Genomic DNA, 14,228 nt, shown 5'->3' on the forward strand with positions numbered 1-14,228 from the left:
GGCAAGGCATCAAAGTTCTTCTGGGTGATTCTATGCAAAGCACCTCATATATGAGGTTATTCATGCAGCAGTCTTTGTAAAAGCAACCTAATGATCATCAATGGAGGACTGGATAAATAGATAACGCTATATGAACAAGACATAAAGAAAAAATGGAATATTATGCAGAATGAGAAAATATTTATGCCACAATATGGAAAGAACCTCAAGATCTACTTTTAAGAAGGAAAAGCAAGGTGCATAATATATTATGCTACAATTTATGTTTAAAATTATGTCTGCATAAAAATTTGTTCATATACATTTAAAAGCCTCTGACAGGATGTTAAAAGTATTAATTACATTGACTGGCTTTGGGAGGTAGCTGGGGAATGGAGACAGGAAGGAGATTTCACTGCATACTCTTATAGTTTTTGAATCTTGAACCATTTGAATGTATTGCCTATTCAGAAAGTTAAATTAAAAAAAAATCATGGTTGAGAACCAGTGTGACACAGAAATCCCAGTTTTTAGTCAAGGAACTTAAACTGTTGCCCTGTGTAACAAATCAGTGATGTGTTTTGTTTGGGTTCTACTGGAAATGGTTTAGCATGCTTCATCTGGGACATGTTACCCTCCATTCTTCACAGTGCCTACTACCTTCTCTCAACCACTCATCACACATAGATGAAACCTACCTGACTCTTGAAGGCATCTGAATCTGCCATTTCTGCTTGCTCAAGGCCTGTCCCCTAACTCTGTAGCCTTTAGCAAGTTGCTTCTGTGTGTCTGGCTTTCCTATTACAGATTGGTGATAACAGTCCCTCTCCTTCCATTCTTCACAAATGAGAAAATAAACCAGTATTGGTGAGTGTGTTTTGAACTAGGGATTTTCACTACTATGTATTACTAAAACGCTACTTCCATGCCAAATAAAATGCTGTTAACAAATACAAAATGATTTATCAACAAGCAAAAGTGCATGTGACCCTCTTAAAAAAACCATGTGGTAGAATTGCATTTGTAATTTCTGCGCTTTGTTCCTAAAACTGTTGAGGAAACATTTGTTCGAAGTCGGAGTCATTCTCACCAGGGGCGTGGGATTCAATCAGTGAGAATTTCAATGGATGGACAAAACATTCTGGTGAATGGGAGAGATGATGGCACCCTTGTTTACCTAAGATGGAGGTATGTACAGTGTACAGTAAGCAACTTCATGTGGTATAGTATTTTTAAAATAAAGATTTTGTTACTATTTACACATAGCAAGGCCACCGTAACAGGAGACAACTGCCATTGAAAAAATTATTATACTCACAGATCCCAAGAGAAGGAGGTTTGCCAAGCTCTGTGCCAGGGCCACATGGGAAAGCACCTAGGTGGGGAAGGAGGCAGAGGGAACACAGGAAACGTGGGCAAAAGCCTTGTTTTGGTTTCCATGGGAAGGAGCAGGCAGGTTTAACATTGGCTAGTTTGGATCATTTCAGCAGGTTCTGGGGCATAGATGCCGGCCTTGGTTGTCTGACACTTGGCCCAGGGGTGATTAAAGCAGGGAAATAGTAGCCCTGAGTTGGAGGTGTGGGCTCTGGATTGATTGGTTTGCATTTAAGAGGTGGCTCCAGGGTGAGTGGTTTCCTATCTGTAGCAATTGGTGGGTCTTGGAAGGGGCAGTCCCTCCAGCGTCAGCAAGACCCCAGATGTCAAAGCACCAAAATACAAAAAATAACAAGACATAGTTAGTACATATGAAATGATCAGTCCTCCCTTTCATAACACCTGTTGGAGGAGTACAAGGAATGAGGACAATCCTGAAGAGTAGATAATTTTTTAAACTCCTATTCATCCCTTAAAAACCTGACATAGATTTGTATGCATGTGCACAAACATGTAGATATACTTCCCTAGTTAGACTTGCTTAGACAATATTAAATTATTTAGACTTTGCTTAGATTAAATTAAAGTTCTAAATAAAATACTACTCAAGCATGTAAATGATGACCAAAGCATAGAGAGCCTGAAGGTGATAGCCTCGACTTTATATGTTGCCTTGTTTGGCCTGTCAATGGATATCATTAGTTAGTGTGCAATTTATTTCTGCAAAAAAATATCTTGTGGCACTTTCTGTGATTAAAACAGTAACAAAACATGGACTTTCCCAGTGACACTGTGAAAATGTTAAATATTTGTAAATATTAAATAAATGTAAATGGAGGTTTTATGTCATAACAGTTCTGGTAGTCATTTATATTAGAGACTCATTTGAACACTGCATCATCATGCCCATTTTATGCAGGGAATCTAAGTAAAATACTAACTTGTATCTCATATATAAGTCCTGAGACATCCTGTACAGTAAATGAACAAACAGCATCTCCGGCAACAGTGAACGAGTGCTGGAGCCCTCTGTGTAGAAGTAAGGACATTTCCATCCATGGGTAGTTAATCACGTGGACTTCTGACTCAAAACAAAGTTGAGTTTAAAACCATGGTCCAGGACTTACTAATTTGTGACCTTAGGCACATAATAATACCCTCTCTAAATCATCTATAACAGTGTTACTCAAGGTGGGCTGCAGCAACCATAAGCTTGTTAGAAATGCTTATTTTTGGTCCTTACCCAAAGTTTCTGAATCAGAATCTCTGTGGGTGGGGCCCAGGAATCTGTTTTTAACAAACCCTCATCCATGCAATGCTGATGTGCCTAAAGTTTGAGATGCCCTGGTATATTGCATGGAAGTAATGCTTCCCTCAATGGTGGGTGGGGGTGATGAGGACCAAACATGACAGTGTGATTATGTATGTGAAGCAGTGCAATGCCTAGTACATTCTAAGGCTCCACTGGAACAGTGGCTCTTCTGTGCAGTGGCCAAGGTTGGTCAGAGGACGTGTCGGGTAAGGGTCCAGGGACAGTGTGAGAAGAGGTCACCTCGGAGAGGTCAAGAGGACTGTCATGTCCAGGAGCCTATGAAAGGGCTCACTCTAAGAAGTAGAGTACTAATAACTACAGGGCACTGTGGAGAATTAACCCCATATTTCTTTGTGTAGAAATGGTTAGGTATCTGGAAATAATGCTGTTAAAATGTGACATTTTTAAATTGTGATTTTGTAGTCCGTTTCTTTTCCTTTTTATTAATATAGGCGGCTTGGAGGAAACCTAGCCAGTGAAATTATCCATTATTGCCAGAAACTTTTAATTTCTCTGAGCAACACCATGGATGAGGAGAATGATTATTTAAGTATACAACAAGGAGAGTCCTTGAATTTGGAATCAAAATCTGAACACACAGTTGAGTTCCAATATATCGTTTGTCCTTCCTTCCTTCCTTCCTTCCCCTCTTCCCCCACCCACTCTCTCTTCTTTTCTAAATCAGATATCCATTTTCAGTAGGAAGGAGGAATGGATGGTGTAGAAAGGCAATGGGATTTTTTTTAAGTGTAAAGACCCCAAAAGGAGGAAAAGATTGAGATTCTAAGTACAAATTTACTTTGGGCTGGGCTTGATAGGCAGGAGCATGTGGTCCACAATGACAGGAAGGAGGCAAAGAGTGATTTGGTGAATGTGTGACCTGTCTGATCATTTTTGCTTTCCCAGTGAAAAGTGTGGCTGATATAAGGACAGACTGGTAGGAATTAAATTAATAAAATATTACATCTTGGGCAGGCAAAATTTTTGGTATTATTTTAAAAATGCAACAAGTGCAAAGAGATCCAAAGCAATTATATGAAGTTGAGTGGGAGGAAAAGAATTTTAATTTTAAGAACTATTTGTCTTCTTCTAAGATAAATGAGAATATGAAGCCAAGCATTGATTCATCACAAGAGGAATTAGTCCAAGTTGACAATTTAAAGGAAATTCCCTGGATACAACAAAAAAACCAAGAGGTATTTATAAAACATGGAAGAGGTTTGAAATAACGCTCTGTAAGTGTGCCAAATAGATTAGTTTCCTATGAAAACCCATTGGAAAGTTAGAAAGTAGAATGAGATACTACTTGGCAGAGGATTACATCATACAAGTGTAACTTCCCTGAAAGCAAACACCCTAATCTAGCCCAACCTTTTAGATGAAGGTATTAGCTTTAGGAACAGTACTTAAGCTAATATGAAACAGAACAAACATGTCTAGGGGAAGCCAAAGTGAAGAATAATCAGATACTTCATGTTGGGGTGAATGTTGGAGGATGCTGCAAAGTTGATTTAAAGAAAACGGGTGAGCCAGGAACAGGAGAAAAGGACATGATGGCTTCAGATGTGCAGGAAGGTGACAGCTAGCAGCTTGTGTCTGGATTTAGCTTGTTAGTCTCACTCAAGTTCCCAGTAAAATAGCAGACTAGTTCCTTTGCCAGCTATTCTCTATTTAATTTTTTTACTATTTATCTTCTTTCCGTTGGCCTTCTAAATGACATCAGTTGCAAGTTGCTTCGAGGGTCACTTACATAGCAGCAGGGGACTTAAGCAAGGCACTGCAGTGGTGGTATTTCATGTACACTTTGTATTATTAGTCTTTACAAAAATTGTTTCCAGAGAAGTGCTACCTATGTATCTCTGTACCCCTGTATGCATGGATCTACCTATCTATCATATAACTATCATTTCTCTTGCCTGTTTAAGTGATATACTTGTTCCATTTCAGGCCATCAAAAATGAGGTTAAACTGTTTTCCAAGAAAAGGAAAGAGATAAAAACAGGAATCAAAGCACTTGCTAAAACCGTAAGTGTTGTGATTTCATAAATGAATACACTGGCCTCAGTCTAAAATTCCTTTTTGAACTTTATTTTATCCAATACAGCATGAGGAGCTGTACCCATTTTTCCCTCTGCCAGTAAGGTCGGTTTTCTGAGGTGCTGTAACATGGTGGAATTTTTACCATATCACACTATATATAAACACTGGTTTTCTTCTCAGTCTTCCTGAAACACTGGGTCTTACCTTTTTTTTAGTATTTATTTTTATCAAAGTTATATGTTTACAGTTTTACAATTTAAATAATGAGTTATATAATTAAAAATAATGTTTTTAAAGCAACACCTGCCCTACTTTTCTTCACTGTGATTCCTGTACTCCCGAGGTAAATGTTTTCAATTCTTTCAGCTTTTTTGTTTGGATATTTTACCTCTGTCTTTCCAAATGGTCTTTTTTTTTTTTTTTAAAGATTTTATTTATTTATTTGAGAGAGAGAATGAGAGAGAGAGAGAGAGAGCATAAGAGGGGGGAGGGTGAGAGGGAGAAGCAGACTCCCCGCTGAGCAGGGAGCCTGATGCAGGACTCGATCCCAGGACTCCAGGATCATGACCTGAGCTGAAGGCAGTCACTAAACCAACTGAGCCACCCAGGCGCCCCTCCAAATGGTCTTTTTAATACTGTTTTTTCTTGACATTTCTATTTTGACACCAACTGTGGGCTTCCTGGTTTGGAAGATGAGTATTTAGGCTCTTTTACAGCCCATCACTACAACATACACATAAATCCCTATTCAGTGTGCACACTATTATAGTTACGTAAATATTCTTCAAAGCCAGGTCACATGGTATATTATGATTAATTTCCATTTTTATAATCATATTTTTCCTGGAGTTAATAATTGCCTATGTTTTAGATTAAGCCTTTCTATGTACCTGTTACCGACTCAGACTCTCTCAAAATGCTAAAAACTCTTCTCAATACAGTCAAATACCTGAGGTAGTCAAGCTGTCAGTGGTTTGTTGGTTTGTTTGTTTTCATGACCTCCTTTTTCATCTTCCAGCTCTAGTCTAAGCACCCTGCTTCCTAGACCAGGTACATGGTCTGTCATCACCTGCCATCTGAGTTGGAGTCCCTCTTTCCAGGGCCCCATGCATTTTTCTTTGTTTTCTTGATGTACATCTTCCAGTAGCTTCCTAAGCAGGACCGCTGTGGTGTTGCATGCTTGAGGACATCATTTATCAGATAGACGTGCTTCTGGCATGCCATTTAAATGTAATGCAGTGTGGATGGTGCCTGCCCTCTTAGAGTTGTACAATGCTCTGGCTCTGTTCTTGGGAAAGGGCATGCGGGAGGGATATTTTTGAAACTTGGTTTTTCTTAAAATGTCTTTATCCTACCATTACACTCATTTGATAGCTTGCCTCGGTGTTCCTTGATTTCCCCTCAGAATTTTGAAGGCTTGCTCCATCATCTTCTAGCTCTCAGTGTTTGCTTTAGAGAATCCAATTCCTTTCTGATTCCCAATTCTTTCTAGGTAACCAGATTTTGTCTCTGAGAACTTATAGGATCATTTATCCCAGCTGTTAGGAAATTTCACAGTTATGCACCTTGATAGATTTGATGGATATTCTTGGTTTGCTGGTGCGGATATATTCCGCACCCTTCTCCTCTCTGTTCTCAGCCCCAAGAGGCGGGCCTTTGTGGATATTATCAATGTGCTATCTTGCCACTGGCTTCTGGTTGGGCATAGTCAATGAGTGGCGTCAGCAGGAGATGGGAAGTGTCTTTACTCCTCCAGTGGCCTCTTTGTGGTATTATGATTTTGCAGTCACAGCCAGCCCTTTCCTACAGCTACTGATCTCTCCAGGTTCCAGTAACCAATCCCCACCCTTGCCCTTCACACGTAGGAGTGGTGATAGCTTTCTGTGGTTGCTACTCTGAGATGCTTTATCATGCCTTGCTGGTTTGCTTTACCCTGACAATCCTTTTGTAAAAGTCCCTCTCCCCAGTTATCCCATTTGAGTGTGTCATCTATTTTGTACCAGGACCCTAGTTCGTTTGCTAGTTTTTGTCTTTCTCATGTGCTAGACATTGGTGTGCACTTTCAATAAAAAACCTTTGTCTTTCAGTTCTGGGAAATGTCCTCACATTTTTCTTTGGGAATTTCCTCCCCTTTGTTTGACTTTCCTTATTGCTAATTAGGTTGAATATCTTTTCATAACTCTAAAAGACCTTCCTCTTCTGTGAATTCATTGTTCATATCCTTTGCCTATTTTTCTATCAGGTTGTTGGTCTTTTTCCTTTTGATTGTAGAGTTCTTTGTTTTTATTTTTAATTTATATTTGTGATAATTAGGGCTAGCTAAGCTGTGATAATAACTAAACTCCAAAAATATAGTGGCATAGGGATTGGGAGTTTATTTCAGGTCATTAGCTGCTCTGTTCCATGCAGTTATTCAGAGATGCAGGAGGCAGAGATTCTGCTGTCTTTAGCACCTGGCTTCTGACATTGCCTTGCTTGAGCTCGCCACAGTCAGCTGGGAGGGGGAAAGAGCACAGAGGTGTGCAAGGGTAAAATCTAGAGCTGGCTTTATTATTAGGCTGAATCACATGAAATCACAGTTTTACATGGTCCAGCCTAATATACGACAAATATTTTTGTCTTGTGTCTTAACTTTTATAATATGCCTTTTAAAATGCAGAATTTATGTTATGATCGGAATGTATTGATATTTTATTTAGAACTTTTGTCCTGTATATCTGATTTTAAAAGGTCTTCCAAAGTCTCACATACTTTTTTTTTCTAATACTCCTTTATTTCACCTGTAATTTATTTTCATGAATGGTATGAGGTATGGATCTAAATTATTTTTTCAAATGAATAGCCCATTTCACCAGTGCTTTTTATTGAATATACCACCCTTTCTCCAGTGATTTGCAGTGCTTCCTCTGTCAATCCCTGGATTCCCATGTATGCAGTATTGTTTCTGGACTCTCTATTCTGAAATTGAGTATTGATCATTTCCTAGGCTAATTCCAAACTATTTTGATAGTTATCTCTTTATAAAATTTTTTTAAAGATTTTATTTATTTATTTGACAGAGAGAGACACAGCGAGAGAGGGAACACAAGCAGGGGGAGTGGGAGAGGGAGAAGCAGGCTTCCCACCGAGCAGGGAGCCCGATGTGGGGCTCCATCCCAGGACCCTTGGATAGACCTGAACCGAAGGCAGACGCTTAATGACTGAGCCACCCAGGCACCCCCTTTATAAAATAATTTTATACCTTGAAGGTAATTCTCCCTTTACTCTTCTTTTTCAAAAAAAGAAAAATGTTGGCCCTTTTATTCACATTTATTTTTCTATTTGAATTTTAAGATTGGCTTGTCAAGCTTAATGTAAACTCTGATTTGACTTTGAGAATACATTGCTTATCTTTGATTTGAGTAAGAATTTATTTGCTATCTCTGAAAGTTTATATATATATAATATATATTAAAATGTATTATATAAATCTTTTTAAAATTTTTTATTTAAATTCAATTTAGTTAACACATAGTATATTATTAGTTTCAGGGTAGAATTTAGTGATTCATCAGTTGCATCTAACACCCAGTGCTCATTACATCAAGTGCCCTCCTTAATACCCATCACCCAATTACCCCATCCCCCTACCCACCTCCCCTCCAGCAACCCTCAGTCAGTTTCCTATAGTTTCCTATAGTTAAGAGTTAAGAGTTTGCCTCCCTCTCTGTTTTTATCTTATTTTATTTTTCTTTCCCTTCCCCTATGTTCAACTGTTTTGTTTCTTAATTCCCACAGATGAGTGAAATCATATGATGATTGTCTTTCTCTGACTGACTAATTTCGCTTAGCATAATACCCTCTAGTTCCATCCATGTCATTGCAAATGGCAAGATTTCATTCTTTAGATGGCTGAATAGTATTCCATTGTATATATATGTACCACATCTTCTTTATCCATTCATCTGTTGATAGACATCTGGGCTCTTTCCATAGTTTGGCTATTGTGGACATTCTGCGATAAACATTGGGGTGCATGTGCCCCTTCAAATCACAATTTTTGTATCCTTTGGATAAATATGTAGAAGTGCAATTGCTGGGTTGTAGGGTAGTTCTATTTTTAACTTCCTAAGGAAGCTCCATACTATTTTCCAGAGTGTCTGCACCAGATTGTATTCTCACCAACAATGTAAGAGGGTTCCCCTTTCACCACATCCTCACCAACACCTGTTGTTTCCTGAGTTGTTAATTTTAGCCATTCTGACTGGTATGAGGTGGTATCTCATTGAGGTTTTGATTTGTATCTCCCTGATGCTGAATGATGTTGAGCATTTTTTTTCATGTGTTTATTGGCCATTTGTATGTTTTCTTTGAAGAAATGTCTGTTCACGTCTTCTGCCCATTTCTTGATTGGATTATTTGTTCTTTGGGTGTTGAGTTTGATAAGTTCTTTATAGATTCTGGATACTAGTCCTTTATCTGATAAGACATTTGCAAATATCTTCTCCCATTCCTTAGGTTGCCTTTTAGTTTTGTTGTTTCCTTTGCTGTGCAGAAGCTTTTTATATTGATGAAGTCCCAATAGTTCATTTTTGCTTTTGTTTCCCTTGCCTTTGGAGACAGGTCTAGGAAAAAGTTGCTGCGGCCAAGGTCAAAGAGCTTGCTGCCTATGTTCTCCTCTGGGATTTTGGTGGATTCCTATCTCATATTTAGGTCTTTCATCCATTTTGAGTTTATTTTTATATATGGTGTAATAAAGTGGTCCAGTTTCATTCTTCTGCATGTGGCTGTCCAATTTTCCCAACACCATTTGTTGAAGAGACTGTCTTTTTTCTACTGGAGTCTTTCCTGCCTTGTCCAAGATTAGTTGACCATAGAGCTGAGGGTCCATTTATGGGTTTTCTATTCTGTTCCATTGATCTATGTGTCTGTTTTTGTGCCAGTACCATACTGTCTTGATAATGACAGCTTTGTCATACAGCTTGAAGTCTGGAAGTGGGATGCCTCCAGCTTTGGTTTTCTTTTTCAACATTACTTTGGCTATTCAGGGTCTTTTCTGGTTCCATACAAATTTTAGGATTGTTTGTTCCAGCTCTATGAAAAATACTGGTGGTATTTTGATAGGGATTGAGTTGAATGTGTAGATTGCTTTGGGAAGCATAGACATTTTAACAAGATTTATTCTTCCAATCCATGAGCATGGGAAGCCATCTGGCCCTGGACTCTTGTTTATTGGGAGATTTTTAATTACTGCTTCAATTTCCTTGCTGGTTATGGGTCTGTTCAAGTTTTCTCTTTCTTCCTGTTTCAGTTTTGGTAGTTTATATGTTTTTAGGAATGTATCTATTTCTTCCAGATTGCCTAATTTGTTGGCATATAATTGCTCATAATATTCTCTTATAATTATTTACATATCTTCCGTGTTGGTTGTGATTTCTCCTCTTTCATTCATTATTTTATTTATTTGGGTCCTTTCTCCTTTCTTTTTGATAAGTCTGGCTTGGGGTTTATCAATCTTATTAATTCTTTCCAAGAACCAGCTCCTAGTTTCATTGATCTGTTCTACGGTTTTTTGGATTTCTACATCATTGATTTCTGCTCTAATCTTTATTATTTCTCTTCTCCTGCTGGATTTAGACTTTATTTGCTGTTCTTTTTCCAGCTCCTTTTGGTATAAGGTTAGGTTGTGTATTTGAAACTTTTCCTGCTTCTTGAGAAAGGCTTGTATTGCTATATACTTCCCTCTTAGGTCTGCCTTTGCTGCATCCGAAAGGTTTTGAACTGTCATGTTTTCATTTTCATTTGCTTCCATGTATTTTTTGAATTCTTCTTTAATTTCCTGGTTGGCCCAGTCATTCTTTAGTAGGATTTTCTGTAACCTCCATGTATTTGTGGTCCTTTCAAATTTCTTCTTGCGGTTGACTTCAAGTTTCATAGCATTATGGTCTGAAAATATGCATGGTATGATCTCAGTCTTTTTGTACCAGTTAAAACCTGATTTGTGGGGTGCCTGGGTGGCTCAGTTGTTAAGCATCTGCCTTCGGCTCAGGTCATGATCCCGGGGTCCTGGGATCGAGCCCCGCATCGGGCTCCTTGCTCCACGGGAAGTGGCTTTTCCCTCTCCCACTCCCCCTACTTGTGTTCCCTCTCTCACTGTGTCTCTCTCTGTCAAATAAATAAATAAAATCTTTAAAAAAAAGAAAATAAAACCTGATTTGTGACCTGATGTGATCTATTCTGGAGAATGTTCCATGTGCAGTCAAGAAGAATGTGTATTCTGCTGCTTTAGGATGAAATGCTCTGAAGATACCTGTTAAGTCTGTCTGGTCCAGTGTGTCATTCAGAGCCCTGGTTTCCTTGTTGACCTTCTGCTTAAATGATCTGTCCATTGCTGTGAGTGGGGTGAAAGTCCTTTACTATTAATGTATTATTATCAATGAGTTTCTTTAATTTCGTTATTAATTGGTTTTATATTTGGCTGCTCCCAAGTTAGGGGAATAAATATTTGCAATTGTTAGATATTCTTCTTGGATAGACCCCTTTATTTATTAGGTTATAGTGTCCTTCTTCAACTCTTATCACAGTCTTTGGTTTAAAATCTAGTTTGTCTGAGATAAGAATGGCTACTCCAGCTTTCTTTTGATGTCCATTAGCATGATAAATGGCTCTCTACCCCCTCACTTTCAATCTGGAGGTGTCTTTGGGTCTAAAATGAGTCCCTTATAAGCACATATTGATGGGTCTTTTTTTTTTTTATCCATTCTAATACCCTATGCCTTTTGATTGGAACATTTAGTTCATTTACATTCAGAGTAATTATTGAAAGATATGATTTTAGTGCCATTGTATTACCTGTAAAGCTGCTACTCCTGTAAATTGTCTCTGTTCCTTTCTGGTCTTTGTTACTTTTGGGCTCTCTCTCTGCTCAAGCGGTCCCCTTTAATATTTCTTGCAGGACTGGTTTAGTGTTCACAGATTCCTTTAGTTTTTGTTTGTCTTGTAAACTCTTTATCTCTCCTATTCTAAATGACACCCTTGCTGGATAAAGTATTCTTGGCTGCATATTTTCCCCATTTAGCAAGTTGAATATATCATACCAGCCCTTTCTGGCCTGCCAGGTCTCTGTGGACTGGTCTTCTGCCAGCCATATGTGTCTACCGTTATAGGTTAAGGACCTCTTGTCCAGAGCTGTTTTCAGGATTTTCTCTTTATCTTTGTAAATTGCAAACTTCACTATAATATGTTGAGGTATTGACCTATTTTTTTTTTTTAATTTGGGTTGATTTTGAGGGGAGTTCTCTGTGCTTCTAGGACTTGAATGCCTGTTTCCTTCTCCAGATTAGGGAAGTTCTCAGCTATAATTTTTTCAAATAAACCTTCTGTCCCTATGTCCACAATAGCCAAACTATGGAAAGAGCCAAGATGTCCATCAACAGATGAATGGATAAAGAAGATGTGAGATATAGATAGATGATAGATAGATACATAGATATAGATATATAGATATATAGATATAGATATATACATATACACACACACACATATACATACAGACACACAATGGAATATTATGCAGCCATCAAAAAAATGAAATCTTGCCATTTACAATGACGTGGATAGAACTAGAGGGTATTATGCTAAGCAAAATAAGTCAATCAGAGAAAGACAAGTATCATATGATCTCACTGATGTGAGGAATTCTTAATCTCAGGAAACAAACTGAGGGTTGCTAGAGTGGTGGGGGGTGGGAGGGATGGGGCAGCTGTGTGATAGACATTGGGGAGGGTATGTGCTATGGTGAATGCTGTGAATTGTGTAAGACTGATGAATCACAGACCTGTACCTCTGAAACAAATAATCCATTATATGTTAAAAAAAAAAAATGTAAGAAGGGAAAAATGAAGGGGGGCGGAAATCGGAGGGGAAGATGAACCATGAGAGACTATGGACTCTGAGAAACAAACTGAGAGTTCTAGAGGGGAGGGGGTGGGGGGATGGTTTAGCCTGGTGATGGGTATTAAGGAGGGCACGTATTGAATGGAGCACTGGGTGTTATACGCAAACAATGAATCATGGAACACTACATCAAAAACTAATGATGTAATGTATGGTGATTAACATAACATAATAAAATAAAATTTTAAAAAGAACAAAAAAAACCCTTCTGCCCCTTTTCCCTGCTCCTCATCTTCTCAGACTCCTGTAATATGGATATTATTTCACTTTATGGAGTTGCTGAGTTCCCTAAGTCTACCTTCGTGATCTAATAGTTTTCTTTCCCTTTTCTTTTCAGCTTCATTATTAACCATAATTTTATCTTCCGTACGACTGATTTGCTCTTCTAATTCGTTCATCCTCATTTTTCTGGCTTCCACTTGGGACTGCATTCAGTTATAGCATTTTTAATTTCAGCCTGACTAGATTTTAGTTCTTTTATCTCTGCAGTAAGGGATTCTCTAGTGTCTTCTATGCTTTTTTCAAGCCCAGTATGCTTACAATTGTTTTAAATTCTAGTTCAGACATTTTAATTATATCTGCATTGATTAAATCTCTGGCCATCATTTCTTCCTATTCTTTCTTTTGGGGTGAATTCCTCCATCTTCCACAGTTCATTTTTCTGGTTTGTAGATGTGCAGCTTCCTTCTCCAAGACTTCTGATCGATTTCATGGGTGTTCAGAATGATCCAATCTTTATCTATCTGTGTTCCAGTGAGGAAGCATGCTTAAGGTCACCCTACTACTTCATCATCTTACCACTCCCCCTATAATATAAATCTTATATATAATATGTGTTATATACATGTAATATTTATATGTAAATAAATGTATGTCTATTCAATTAAAAATTCTTCAGTGATGTTTTACAGTCTAGAAGTGACTTGGCATAATTTTGTTATTAGGCTTATTTTAGATATTTTATAGTTTTTTTCTTTTTTTGCTTTTGTGAATGGGATATTTTTTGATTACATTTTCTTTTTATGTTCTTTTTTTTTTTTTAAAGATTTTATTTACTTACTTGACAGAGAAAGAGAAAGAGAGAGAACAAGCAGGGGGAGCGGCAGGCAGAGGGAGAAGCAGACTCCCCGCTGAGCAGGGAGCCTGATGTGGGGCTCAATTCCAGGACCCTGGGATCATGACCTGAGCTGAAGGCAGACACTTAACCGACTGAGCCACCCAGGCACCCCTCTATTACATTTTCTAATTGGTTACTACTAGTATATATGAATGTTACTGATTTTATCTTTTATATATGATCACCTTGCTGAATTCTCTTTTTAGTTCTGATCTTTTGTCAATTGTTTCTCTGGGATTGTCTAGGTAAACTATCATATCTTCTGAAAATCATGTCTCTTATCAATTTTTATACTTCATTTCTTTCTTGTCTTATACCAAGGGCTTCTAATATAATAGTGGTCATGAGAGTGGACATGATTGTCTTCTTCCTGACCTTAATGGGAAAGTTTCTAACTTTTAAGTGTGATACTTGCCTCAGTATCTGTTAGATATCCTTTCATTAGTAAAATTCCTTTCTATCTCTTGTTAC

At 38.0% G+C, this 14,228-nt stretch overlaps 1 protein-coding gene across 1 annotated transcript in view; it reads left to right on the forward strand.

The window, feature by feature from the left end:
- The window catches only part of CFAP43 (cilia and flagella associated protein 43), a 111,343-nt gene that overhangs the window by 55,964 nt on the left and 41,151 nt on the right, over positions 1-14,228 (forward strand). The window contains exons 16-19 of the mRNA XM_078077143.1: positions 1,037-1,167; positions 3,118-3,265; positions 3,760-3,861; positions 4,613-4,690. Coding sequence (XP_077933269.1) covers positions 1,037-1,167; positions 3,118-3,265; positions 3,760-3,861; positions 4,613-4,690 — 459 coding nt within the window. The remainder of the gene's footprint in view (positions 1-1,036; positions 1,168-3,117; positions 3,266-3,759; positions 3,862-4,612; positions 4,691-14,228) is intronic.

The sequence above is a fragment of the Halichoerus grypus genome, chromosome 7, assembly GCF_964656455.1.
Source record: "Halichoerus grypus chromosome 7, mHalGry1.hap1.1, whole genome shotgun sequence".
NCBI classification, from domain to species: domain Eukaryota; kingdom Metazoa; phylum Chordata; class Mammalia; order Carnivora; family Phocidae; genus Halichoerus; species Halichoerus grypus.